This window comes from Nematolebias whitei, chromosome 17, assembly GCF_014905685.2.
Source record: "Nematolebias whitei isolate Nwh7 chromosome 17, NemWhi1, whole genome shotgun sequence".
NCBI classification, from domain to species: domain Eukaryota; kingdom Metazoa; phylum Chordata; class Actinopteri; order Cyprinodontiformes; family Rivulidae; genus Nematolebias; species Nematolebias whitei.
Window position 1 is genome coordinate 25,097,121 of NC_056514.1, and position 13,774 is coordinate 25,110,894.

The 13,774-nt window shown below is 36.4% G+C and overlaps 1 protein-coding gene across 1 annotated transcript; it reads left to right on the forward strand.

The window, feature by feature from the left end:
• Positions 1–1,075: 1,075 nt before the first annotated feature.
• LOC119423478 (carbonic anhydrase-like) lies at positions 1,076–11,167 on the forward strand. Its single transcript, XM_037690876.1, has 15 exons — positions 1,076–1,130; positions 1,314–1,337; positions 1,436–1,612; positions 1,713–1,864; positions 1,954–2,043; positions 2,206–2,272; positions 2,927–3,096; positions 5,027–5,132; positions 5,513–5,542; positions 5,648–5,824; positions 5,965–6,119; positions 6,210–6,299; positions 6,737–6,860; positions 6,958–7,121; positions 11,006–11,167. The coding sequence occupies exons 1-15, from the start codon at positions 1,076–1,078 to the stop codon at positions 11,165–11,167; spliced, it is 1,743 nt and encodes a 580-aa protein (XP_037546804.1).
• Positions 11,168–13,774: the final 2,607 nt, after the last annotated feature.

The window sequence follows — 13,774 nt, forward strand, 5'->3', positions numbered from 1 at the left end:
GGCCATTTTCAGAAGAATGTTCATTTGTAAGGCCACCTGTGAACCGTTCAGGCATATAAGGCTTCTAAACCCAGTGGGCAAATCAGTATTTTAAACAAAATGAACAAATGACCAAATTTAAATGAGATCTTCAGGCACTTTGATAACAGTCTGTGAGAAGGAAACAGTTTATTCCTGTTCTTTATTCAATCTATAATAGCTAATAGTTTAATACATAAAATTGTATTTTGGTGACAACAAAATGAATCCCAAAGAGGTTTCAGCTGAAAACTGGTCAGCTGATGATGATGCATCCTTCAGGTTCTGTTTTTTTTTTTTTTTTTTTAAACCTGTAGATATGGGTTTTAGGCTTGGCATCTTTTTTTATATCATCCACTTGTTTACACTCTTTATTTAATTAAGCATATACTGCACAAATACAATGTTGTGGTCAGGTGCAAGGATTGGACAAAGGAACTAGTACAAAAAAAATTGTCAATAAAAAGACAAGGTTCAGTAAAATAAAAAAATGTTCAGAAAGTCTAGAACACAAGCTCAAAACTATAAAATAGTACAAGAAGGTCTGGGGAATCCATTTACCTCTTTGAATGAGAATCAAAGTTTCTTCAAGATTTGAAAAAGAACTTCAAATACCTTCAATTCAAATCTCCAGAAAGACGCTCCATAGTTTTGACATTATGATCAATTAAATCTGGATTGCTTTTGCTTTTAATGCCTCTATTTAGATGACAATTTGACGTGTCTCCTCCATCGTTGTTTTGTTGATGTATACACAGAGGGGGCTCCACCCAGAGCAGAACCCTCTGAAGATATAAAACCACCATGAAATAAACTGGGGCACCTCTTTTACTCCTACATCTGGAAATGAACATTTGTTTTCAAGGTGACGCCAGAATTTAACAATTTATTCTTGAAGCCTTGATGATTTAAGACTTGGACATTAAGGTGGGTAAAGCAAAAACATAGAAATCCCCAAATGATTAATGATGATTTAATTATTATTAATTATTATAAAAGACTCATGATATCCCTGTTCAAACTTTAGGGATTAAGTTTTTTTTTCCTCTTCTTGCAGATGTATCTCCTCTTGCTGGCACGATTTCTGAGTTTGGTGTCTTTGGTAAAATGCTGTGAGTAAATATGGCTGTTTTATGATTATTCTGTATTTGTTCATGCTTCCTTCTTTTATTAGACAGGCATGCACTGTAATTATATAAAGACATCCAGAATGTCATGTTGATTCCACTTTCAAAAGCATTTTATTTATGGTAATAAAAATAATTCTGTTTATATTTACAATATTTTTCTTCCAGCTAACTGGTGCTACACAGGCTGCAGTAAGTAAAGGATGCCAGACACTGATGAGAAAATCTGGATAATATTAATTCTTATAAATACAGATTTTCCACACTGATAACCTCTTTGTTTCTCACAGAGGAAACCCCATCCCATTGGAAAGATGTGTCTGGATCCAGCTGTGGAGGACAACACCAGTCTCCCATTGATATTGACACCAGCAGTGTTAAAACTGACTCGATGCTGAATAATTTCACCTTCGTCAACTTCTCCTCTCAGCACGCCATCAAGTGGATCACAAACAACGGACATTCAGGTACATGATCTGCAGCAAAAATCCTGACAACAAAAGATTGTCTTTTTCTTAAACAAACATGTGTTTATGTAGATTTTTTGCTATTACTTGCATTTTATAGTGCAATGCACACTGATGGACAATGAAGTTGAAGTGAGTGGAGGGGGTCTAAATGGAACATACTCTGCAGTGCAGTTTCACTTTCACTGGGGTGATAAAGAATATCATCCAGGTTCAGAGCACACTGTTGATGGCCACAGATATCAAATGGAGGTAAACCACTGTGACATCACTTAACATGGCTGTTTTAGTTCTAAATGTGCCTTAAAATGGTCTTTGCTTTTTTATGTAATCTTTTACAGATGCACATTGTCACTTTAAAGAAAGGTGTTGCTGCAGAGGAGGCCAAAACCCAGTCTGAGGGATTTGCTGTTCTTGGATTTTTCATAAACGTACATGGTGAACTTTTACCTAAATGTTCTTTTTTTTTTTTTTTTTTTTAAATTGAGAAGTGCTACGTTAGAAGTGTTGGGCTTTATTTAAAATGTTTCCTGAAAGGGTCTTTATTGATGTAAGAAACAAATAATTCTCATGTGTTTTTTATATTCTTCAAGGCAACAGAAGATGGAGATTTGTCAGGACCGTGGCACACGCTCACGTCGAACCTAAAAAACATCTCGGGTAAATTTATTTATTTATTTTATTAACCAACGTGTTAGGGAAAAGTGAAAGTTTTTATTTATGCTGATGCCAAATGTCAATCGCTCTACCTTTTTTCTTCAAAACCCTTGAAAGATTTATGACTTTTGAAACTTGTAACACTTGAGTCAAATAAATAAAAAGTTAAATAAATCTCATGCTACAAGGGACATTTAGCGACAGCAGTTTTTGAAAATCACTTGTCAGATTTTTACATCTGTGCACAGACTGGTGTGATCAGCTTCCTGCAACTTTAGGAACTTTTCTATTTTACTGTATATTGTACGTAATGATTTGTTCATGGGCAGGTCATGGACTGTTTTAGTTGTTAGACAAACTGGGAGAAACTGGGAGAAACTAAGACTCGCAGGTTAACAAAAAAGATTTGGATATTGACACCTGGTATTCTTTTACTCTCTGTCTGTTAATATTTAAATTTTCTGTCTTCTCCAATTAATCTGTTTTGAGCAATTTAAAGTGAATTGTCCCCAAAGAAATAGGCCACAGTAAAGACTAGAGTCAGTTGGACAAGTCAAATTTTCAATCCAAGTGCTTGATAAACCAAGTCCTCAATCAAACCTTTGTGTCTCCTGGTCATCATTTCACTCATTTGATTTTATTGAATTTATTTTCCAGAGAGTGGCGGTAATGTTGCAGTGAACTTCAACTTCTCTATCAATGACTTGATTAGAAACGTAGACCGGACAAAGTTCTATCGCCACTACGGCTCACTAACAACCCCTGACTGTAAGGAAGCTGTTGTGTGGACACTCTTTCATGAGCCAATCCAAGTCCACAAAGATCTGGTGAGTGTACAGTAAAGCAAAAGGTAAGGTGGTGGTGAGTCAACATGTAGCACATGAGAGTCAATATATCACAACTTGGAGTGAATGCATTGGAAATATTTTCAAAGTTAATCAGCTAGATTAAGATTAGTGACGAAATGTTAAACAGGAAACTGCAGTCAGTCCATCACGTCTGTATTTTAGCCTCTCTTTGTCATTCCAAGCAACTGAAGCAGTAATGTGAGCACAATCTCCTTTATCCAGTTTGCTACATTCAGGTAAGTGTCATCAAATACTACAGACCTGTCATACAAGCAGAAATACTGGTACCTGCTAATCTGCTTTGATATTTGTGCTTCAGACTTATTTTACCTTCTGTTAACCGTACCAACATGCAAACTTGTCAAACAAGTCACTTGCAGCCCTGAAAATTATAGACATTTTGATTTTGCAGAATAACTCTTTTTGGTCTTATCTATTTGCAAAACAACAGGGCTGTCTGTGGCTTACGAGTTGCACATGAGTCAGTGCACATGGCAGTTTTCATGGCTGTTTTGCTGCTCAGCAGGTACATGTCTAAGTATGTTGAACTCTTCAAGAACAAGTGTGCATTTTCTTTGAAGAGGATTATTCATGTTCCCAGATTACTTTTGTTCTGATCTGATGAAGAAATATGCACCTACAGAGGGCATTGAATTACTTTACTGTCATTGGTGCGGGCTGGTCCTTTAAACCTATCAATACATGTAACCATTATGGTTTTGTTGATATACCATACCACTTTATTTATAAAGCACTTAAAAACAGCAACAAGGCCAACCAAGGTGTTGTGCAGCAAAAAGAAACAAGCAAAAGGCATAGCAAAAAATACATGGATCCAAAAATGTAAAGAAAAGAACAATTATTAACAATATAGAATACAAATAAGTTAAAATCAACTCTGTATCAAAAGTCGGGGAATAAAAATGAGTTTTAAACGTGACTTTAAAACTGTAAGCGAGGGAGCCTGCCTGACACGCAGTAGTAAATCATTCCACAGTTTTGGACCTGCAACAGAGAAGGACCTGTCACCTCTGAGCTTAAAACCAGTGCCTAGAACCAATAAAAGCATCTGGTCTGTTGACCTCAGAGTGCTGTGGGACAAATGGCTGCAGCTGATCAGCAATATATGAGGGGACAGAACTGTTCATAAATAAAAAAAAAACATACAGAAGTATTTTACAATGAATTCTAAAGTGGACCGTGAGCCAGTGAAAGGAGGCCAGAACTGGAGTAATAAGATATTTTTCCTGTACCAGTTAAAAATCAGGTTGCTGCATTTTGAACCAGTTGTAAATGTGTAATAGAGCTCTGACTGATTCCAAAAAGAATTGCATTGCAGTCATCAAGCCTGGATGTTATGAAAGCATGTTTTACTGTCTCAAGGTTACTTCTGGACAGTATGGGCTTGACTTTAGACAGTCTCCTCGATTGTTAAATCCTGTTTTTTTTTTTTTTTTTTCCCCAATCATGTTTACATGGCTGTTTAGTTTCATGGAAAGGTCCATTTTTAATCCCAGATTAGTGACAACTTATTTCTCTAACCAGGCTAGAGAGGTAAAGTCGATACAATAGTTCTTTATTGTGCCATTAGGTAGAAACATGACTTCTGTCTTCTTCTCATTAAAGTTTAAGAAATTTAAAGCCCCCCTTGATGTCAACCAGGCAGTCAAGAAGAGGTTGGATAGACCGTGCACTAGTGTGATTCAGTGGGAAGTAAATTTGATAGTCATTGGCGTAAAAATGAAAGGGCATGCCGTGTTTACAAAAAATAGTACCTAGTGGCAGCAGGTATAAAGAAAAGAGGTCTGAGGATGGATCCATGCGGTACCCCTCACCGAAGAGCAGTAGATGTTGAAATAAAATCAGGATTGATCAGGAGTGATGCAGGAAACTTTTGTTTTGTTCTCAGGTTTATCTTTTCCCTATGGCCACAAACCTCATGAACAACTATCGACCTGTAGAACCACTCAATGGACGTCGGGTCACTGCCTCTCCTGAAACTCCTCTACCTCCCAGTGAGTTGGAAAAACATGCAGACATTTATTTTTCTGTTCAGAAGTTTACAAATACAAGTCGGTGACATGGATGTCAAAACAGACCAAACAAGAAAAAATAGTTTTGAGCTGCTCTTTAAGGTAAAAAGGCAAGCTTATTATCTTTTTAGTAACAGGCAAAAAAATTGGATTTATCCATTTTAAATGGTGAGCAGTGTATTCATTAATCATGAATTTTGTTATCAATGTGCCTGATAAAACACATTTAAAAATGCATAAAACTAAATTGTGTATATTGTATATTATGTCTGACAAATGCATAGAAACATCCAACTGTAAATGTGTATGAACCTAAAGTTTTAAATATGGATTAACACATTAAACACTTGTCTCATTTTTAGAATATCACTGGTGCTATGATAGTCACTGTGGTGCGTATTCTTTAACTTCTTCACATTTAAAGTTGTTAACTTGAGAGTTTTACTGTGATAGTGATGGAAAGAATTGTCATGGAAACCGGTACCTTTTTTCTACAGATTACAATCCGTCTCTTTGGTACCTTCTGCCTGATTCTCACTGCAACGGCAAAAATCAGTCCCCCATCAACATTGACACTCAACAGGTCATGATGACTGATGCTCTTGGTTCTTTCCAATTTAAAAATTTTGATGACCAGTCCGCTATCAAATACATCACCAACAACGGCCACACAGGTTGTCTAAGTTGGTCAAATGTGATCAACGATTACCTTATTACACATTTTCCAAATTATGTTCACATGTAAAATACTAAAATGAATTCACCTTAAAACCAACTAGAGCTTAATGTGTTATTTGTCTTATTAAATTTTTAGTGAAGTGTGTATTACAAGACAACCTGGTGGAGGTGTCTGGAGGTGGTTTGAACTACGTCTACTCAACCCTTCAGTTCCACTTCCACTGGGGCACCGAAGCATCCAACTCATTGGGCTCGGAGCACACTGTGGATTCACAAAGGTACCCAATGGAGGTAGTTGCATGTACTGCTCATCTATATTTAAAGTACTGTGCCTTTTGACTTACTTATGCTAAATATCATCAATGTCCTGTTTTTGTTCAGTTGCACATAGTCGGCAAAAGGAAGGATTTGACTTTGGAAGAGGCGTTACAGACTTCTGATGGCATGGCAGTGCTTTCATTCTTTATTGAGGTAACATCTGGAGCATTAAATTGGTCTGGCAAACAAAAATTGAGCAAAAAACGTTTTACTTTTAGCTAAAATGTACAGTATAAAAAGTTTTGGGGGATGACTTGACAGGGTCAGACTGTCTACTTGCATTGCAACGCAACTGTTTTGATGTGGTGTTGTGCAAAAATTTAGGGTTTAATCTCGATCAGGACTAAATTCAACAAATATTCTGCAGTAGAGATTTGACTGTACAAGAAAAGGTGTGTAAGAAACCCAGAGTTAAATAACCCTCCAGTATACACAGTACATAGTACATACCATTCTACCAGTTATCTGATTCTTGGTCAGTTTTAAGCCACATTTGGAGTTAGATTATGAAGATTTGGATCTGTTTGCTGTATTTTATAGTTTGGAAATTGAAACTGCAGTCAGCTTGTTAAGCTAATTTCTGTTTCCAGGCTTCACAGATGAGTAAAAGCAGTGCCTGCAGTTCAGTAGATTCGCAGCCCACCACGAGTTCAACGTCGGACATGACACCCTGGAAAAAACTAACCAATTACTTGTCAGCTATCCAGAACATTAGTGAGTACACACTTGTTTGATTGAATGCCAAAGCAAAAAAAGACACACAACTGAACATTTGTTAAAACATTTTTTTTCATTTTTTGCTCTTGCGTAGGTACAAAAGTTGAAGTCACAGATAAAATCTCTATCGATGACTTGCTTGGCAGCGTGAACCGTGATTCATATTACCGCTACAGTGGTTCCCTTACTACGCCTATATGCAAAGAAGCTGTGGTTTGGACAATCTTTAAAGAGACGGTCAAGGTGGATGAGAACCTGGTATGTATCACTCATCATCCTCACATGAGGTGCATCAAGCAGGTGATCTGCCATGGCTTTATTCAGCAGTATTGCACATTGAGAACTAGAGTGAAAGAAGAAAAGTCATTCAAGGTGCAATTTTTGTAACAATCTTCAGCTGAGAATGAATTGAAAGGCATTTGTCGAACATCTTCGATGCAACACTTTGACATTTACACATAAATAATGCGCACATTGTTGCATTTCACTTGTTTTGATTTCTGTTTCATGTGACCTTTTCTTAAACCTCTTGGCATTGTTTCATTGTTTACACTGATATCAAATGGCTGTAACTGTACATGTAGGTGAAGTAACTAAATTACCCATCTACATACAAGCAATTCAAGAATGTCACATCTTTCCCATTTTGGCGTTTAAAATGTCAATATTTGCCCTGCAGCCTTTAACAATTGTAATTGTGTTGCGTCTCTTTAAGATAGCTCAAGTTACTGATAAGTGATACCACAAGTATGTGCCAGTACCTTTTGTAGAGAGTTATGAGAGAAGCATGCTTGCTGTGGATACACACCACCGTGACTCTGATCCTCCTGACATCTGTAGCCAGCCTGCTCTGCTCCCATGAAGTATGGCAAACATTCACTTGACTTCTAAATTGTTAATGTCTTAATCATCATCTGCTTGAAGATACTGCACACTGCGGTCCAAGAGAAGATGTTTGGGCACCATTTTATAATGTGGGTTGGATTTATAATTTGTGGTGGGGAGGAGGGGGTAAAAATATTCAGTTGGACCACACCGATATTGGGAATTTCACAGTGCTTGTTGTGGTGAATAGCTAGAACTGTGTTATTTTAGTGGTATTCGCAGGAACACCTCATCCACACAGACACTCCGATCAGAGAGCGAGCGGGACACAGTGCAACAGTCTTCAGATTTAATTGAGCACACTCCAACTTCCAGACATCTTGGTGTACATGGGTCACTTGTAGTTTGTCTTTTTCTCTACAACCTGTTTATGACATTCTCCCTGTCTGGTATCTGAAATAAACAAACACAATATAACTGAAATGACTAAATCAAGCACATAATAACTTGAGGCTTAGCTTCAACTTACGACTGTTAAAAAGTCAGAACAGAAGAACACCAACTGACATTCCTACACAAGGGATGCTAACATGCTAACATATGTTAGCACTGAAATTCAAGTAGGTATCTCTGCAGACAAATTCAGGAGGGTATCTGGAAGGCCACATCTGATTGGACGATAGAAAAATGGGTGTGTCTGGAGGGCCACATCTGATTGGATGGAGAAAAAAAAAAGGCTGAAGGAAAAATACAAGCAGTTTGTGTTCATCACAGACATATTATGTATATGATGTTAACCGGTTCGACATTAGCGGCGTCTCCATAACTTCTCTTTCCGCCTCTCTTAACACAGAACTTGCGGTTACATTTCAAAATAAGAGCAACATAAATGGGTAGTGAGGAGGGCTAAATGTTATTTTTTTTTTTATATATATATATATATATATATATATATATCCATTACATAAAAAAACCCAAAATCTGTTTTGGTTGTTGAAGAATGTGAAAATAGTTACAACTGATTCATAAAGAGAGAAAAATAAAGTAGCCAAAATAATAATGATACTTGAACTGGCTTTGGGACAAATGATGGTTTCCTTTAACTTCACATTTTCTTGTTCAACTTTTAAAGCAGTCACTGCAGATGAGTGATTGTCAGTTTCTGTAAGATTTCTGCAACTGGAGCAGGTATTTCTGTTTACTGGTTAACTTCCTCAGCTGTCTCACATTTTAAGGGTCAATACTACTCCATGTTTCAGCTCCTTTCATAGATCAGATCTCATAGAAGAACTTCTAAAGAACAAATTTTGTTTTTAGCTTTTGTTTTGGGCCGTTCTCGTTACAGGACTCATGATCTTTAATTGAGACCAGACTTTTTGACAAATGGGAGCAGGTTTCACTTCAGATGCTTCATATTTCATTGTACCCAGACCACACTCAAGCCAACCTGTGTCAGGTGCAACCCAAGAACAAAAGAGAATCTTCTTGTTTGACAGCAGATATAACGCTGTTTCTTAGAAACCTTCAGTTTTAAAAAAGAGCTGACGTAATATAAGAGCCAACAAATACAGCTAGCCAATCAGCGTTTGCCATCTACAAACTCCTATTCTCCAGAAACGCCCATTTTTGGTCTGCAGAGAACCCCTTTTCCTGAAATTCGCCGCCTAATTTGCATATTTGCGGTTTTATTTTAATATGAAAAGAATATAGCCGTTCTTAACAACTTGTTATAGCTCACCTTTATCACAAACGCAGACGGATATCAACGTAAAAAAAGAGGAATCTCAGTGAACAAAATCTATATATTCCCAAGAACCCCAGTTGCCCCACAAGGTGCCTAATGTAAAAAACAAGGACTTCAGCACTAAACAGATCCTGCTCAGAACATGCAGTTATACTAGGGAATTTATAATACTTGTCCTTTTTATTAACCACACTCTTCAACAACCTTACAAGGCCCAGTTGAATGGCTGCTCTCATCTTACATGAACGTAATTCATACAACTCGTAATTAAAGGTCCATATACAAAACTCTAAAGTCCATCTCACAATCCACGTGTCCATCAGCAAGCAAGCTTTCTCCCATAACTCTACCAATGGTAGTGGCGCGTACTTGTGACATCACTTAGCAGTAACTGAAGCTGTTAAAAAAAAAAAAAAAAACTGTTACAAGCCTATATATACTGAGTGTTTGCAACAAAAGTCAAAACCAAACTTAAAACTTTCATCTAGTTTGTATTGAATGATGTTTAGAAACTGGTCACAGTGCGCTTCTGTCACATTCTACAAAAATCAAATCATGCGTTCCAAAAAACTCTTTGCATATCAGAGGTAAAACTGTGATGAGGAATTTGTCAGGGAAAGGTTGTGAGTATTATTCAAAGGAGGAAAAAAAAAACTGTTTAAATAGGAAGTTTACAACAATTTGAACAAAAGGTCACTAAAAATTTTTAGTGTTCCTCAAAATGGTAAAACCTGGTGAAACTTTTAATGTAAAGGGACAACACAGAAGAAACTCTAAAGACTTGTTTGAGTTTGACTGTATAGGCTGCTAATCAGTTTTTTTTTCTAAATGCAAGCACATGATATGTCTCATCTGATAAGTTCCAAGTTAAACTATTTTGGCAAAAGTCCAAACAATGTGTGCCACACGTAGTATGACACCTGCTCAATGAGCCTTGCAGTAAAGCATGGTGGTGGCAGTATCATGTGGTGCTTTTATAACAGCAGAGAGATAAAGGATAGATTCAACCAAATATCTAAGGGTTTCTAAAAAACAACCTAAAGCAAACTGAAAAGTTTTGAGTTGTCCAGCAAAAAATATGAATTTCACATGTTTAACCCTAAACTTTACAACGCTCAGTGTATATTCCTCAAATTTGAGAGATTTTACTTTAACTACTCTGATGAAAGTTTGCAGGATGTGCACTTAAAGAAAGATTAAACTCCAAGTTTCATAAGAATTTATTGAACAAAACTTTGCAAAAAATAAATGGAAAAAAACCCATAAATGTAGCTTTAGAACTTTGATCACATGGTCAAAACGTCTCCTTTGTTTAAATTTGGTAATTTGTGAAATCGGCTCAAATCAGGTTCTTATCAGCACGATGACAAAAAAACATGTGACTGAGAACAGTGCAGCCAAACACAATCTAACCATCTGTAACAGTCATTACACACATCTAAACCACGTGTGACGCATTGCATGTACATGCCATCTTTATAACTTTCCACAAACAAGAAGGTTGAAGTTTCCTTCCTTGAAGAAGGAAAATGAATTATTAGTCCTAAACTAAATTTACTTTACTTTCTTACAGATGATAATGTTCCCAAAATTCACAAGCCTTGAAGACATTTATCGACCCATACAAAGTGTTAATGGCAGAAAAATCTACTCCACATCTGCAGCCGGGGCCCCAAGATCCATCTTACTTTATCCTCTGTCGGCATGTCTCTTTGCACTGGTCTGTAGTACTTGACTTGTAGTTTGGATCTGAGGAGAAACACTGTAAGAAATGTATACTGATCCCATATTCATTAATAAGTTAACATAGTTTCAATGATAGAATTATATATATTTTTTGATTGTGAAATCTTTGAATGATAATAAAGAATGCTGTTAAGTTGGAAAACTTTTTTTTTTCTGGGCTGTTTCAGATTGGATTTGTTTCTGCAATGGATGTACAAAATATAAACTCTTCTTGTTTTAATTTGTTTGCATGGTCAGTAAAAATGAGAAATATGTTGTAGTAATATTATCAATATTTCAGAGATTTATTTAATCACAGCAGAGTGAAAGTTCTCTGCAGTTTGACTGTGATCTTATTTGTATTATTTCTTTCTCTTCATTATTAGACACTGCAGACATGATCATACACAAAAAAAAATACTATAGTGATAAGTTGTTTTTGTTTTGTCCTCATGCATGCTCAATAATCCAGGTCTAACAAGGTTAAGTCAGGTCATCTGGACAAATTCTTCTTTGTTAAAATGTTTCATCTTTTATCCAAAAGACTTCTTCAGTCTGGGACTGAGACTCGAGAGGTTTTTTTTGGATAAAAGACTAAATGTTTCAACAAAGAATCCATCCAGTTGACCTGACTTAACCTTGTTAGATTTGTTTTGTGTGTGCAAATGATATCAAATGGCATGAGCAGGGAATTGAAGACAATCCTGTGTTTGATGGATGATGAACTCTGAAAATGGTGAGCAGTTTATCACAGTGGGGGCGTCGTTTTACAAAACCAGTCGGACTGTAAATTACTAGTTATTCAAGTTAAAAACAGTTCATAGATCTAATGTAACAGCAAATACAAGTGAAAGAATGAAAGAAAACGGCAACTAAAAACAAATAATGCAAATTAATCTTATTTTTTTTTTTACTGTTTCCAGCATTATGGAACAAAGTAATTTGAGGCTGAGATGGGGTAGAGGTAGGGCAGCCGACCTGGGACCAGAAAGCTGCGGTTAGACTCCCAGCCATTCCCACATGTCATGGTGTCTCTGAGCAAAACACCCAATCCCTAATTGCTCCCTGGGCAGCTGCCCACTGTTCCACCTGGGTGCATCTTACATGTGATGGGTTAAATGCAGAGAACCAATTTTTCCATTGTTTGCATACAATGATGACAACCTCAGACTTCCCTTATGCCAGCGAACACGCTCTGTGATCCAACTGTCATTAATGGGAAATACTAAAAATGCTTGAACAGACAAGGAAGTAATAAACGTGAGTCGTTTTAAGGAACCAAACTGAACATGCATTAACTTTTATAAGTTTCTTGTTGCGGTTCACTCCAATTTCCACCTGCTTTTAATTGTGCGAACTTAGAAAAATGAACAATTGGGGTTTTCATGATTTTCTTTTTTTTTTTCAGTGAAAACTGGTGAAGACAGATTAAATAAACTTACAATATTGTGCTTAATAAAGTTGCAGTTGTGACCAAAATATGGCCAAGAAGTGGCCTTTGATGGTGTGATGTAGAAACTTTGAGTTAGTTTTATAAGTCATGTTACGGTCATCTGTTGTTCTTTCCTTAGTTATTGATTTATGTTCTTTGTTGCTCAATATATTTTAGTTTTCTTGTTTTTCTCTGTGTTTCAGCTAATTGTTCCTGTTAATCACCGCACATCTCTTATACATACTGCACCGCTATTTTATCCTGCATGTTTTAGAAGTCCCTCTGCTCCAACACACTTGATTTTAATCAATGGGAGATTTACAGGCTTTTGAAGAACGATACGATGCAATTCAGCCATTAAATCAGGTGTGTTAAAGCACGGAAATGGGTAAAACATGCAAGATAGTTGCCTTTGACACCCCAACTTAGACCATCTTCATTTGTGTAACGCCTTCAAATTAAAACAAACTACTGGTACTTTAAAAAAAAAAATTTAAATCAAAGACACCAGAAGTATAGTACACATTTTGACACAGACAACTATTCAGTTTAACAATTTGCTAAACTTAGATTTATTTTACGGTTAAGTTCAGCGATTCTGCTAGCAGAACCAAATTAGGTATACATAGGTGAACAAAATACTTTAAACTTTATATCTTTTCACCATCTGTTGACATCTAAAAGATTTGTTGCGAGTGTCAGGCACTTTGTTTGACAAGCATAAAATATTTGTATGTTTTGAGAAGACATTTTGAATTAGTTCTGAACTATGGCTACAAGCAAGTCCTCATCAGAAAAAAGGCTGCTTTCAGTCCTCACTGCTATCCAGTAAAACAGGTTTCAAATACGAGTAAACATTTTGTTGAAATGAAACAACAAATTTCTGTAAATGACTGATCCTTTACTCAGCACAGCATAAAAACAAACGCATTCACAGTGGCGCTCCACTTACTTTGAGGAATCTTATCTTGGAGAGATAGCCTACTAACGTCCAAAAATCTCTCCATAAAGCTAGAACTTTATATTATTCATCTTTAATTGTTGAGAATAAAAATGACCCCATTATCCTTATCGGTACCATAGCTAGTCTAATGAAAAATCCTGTCTCTCTTGATTCATGTATCCCTACAGCTATAAGCGGTGATGACTTCATGAGATTATTTATAAATAAAATTGTTTCAATTA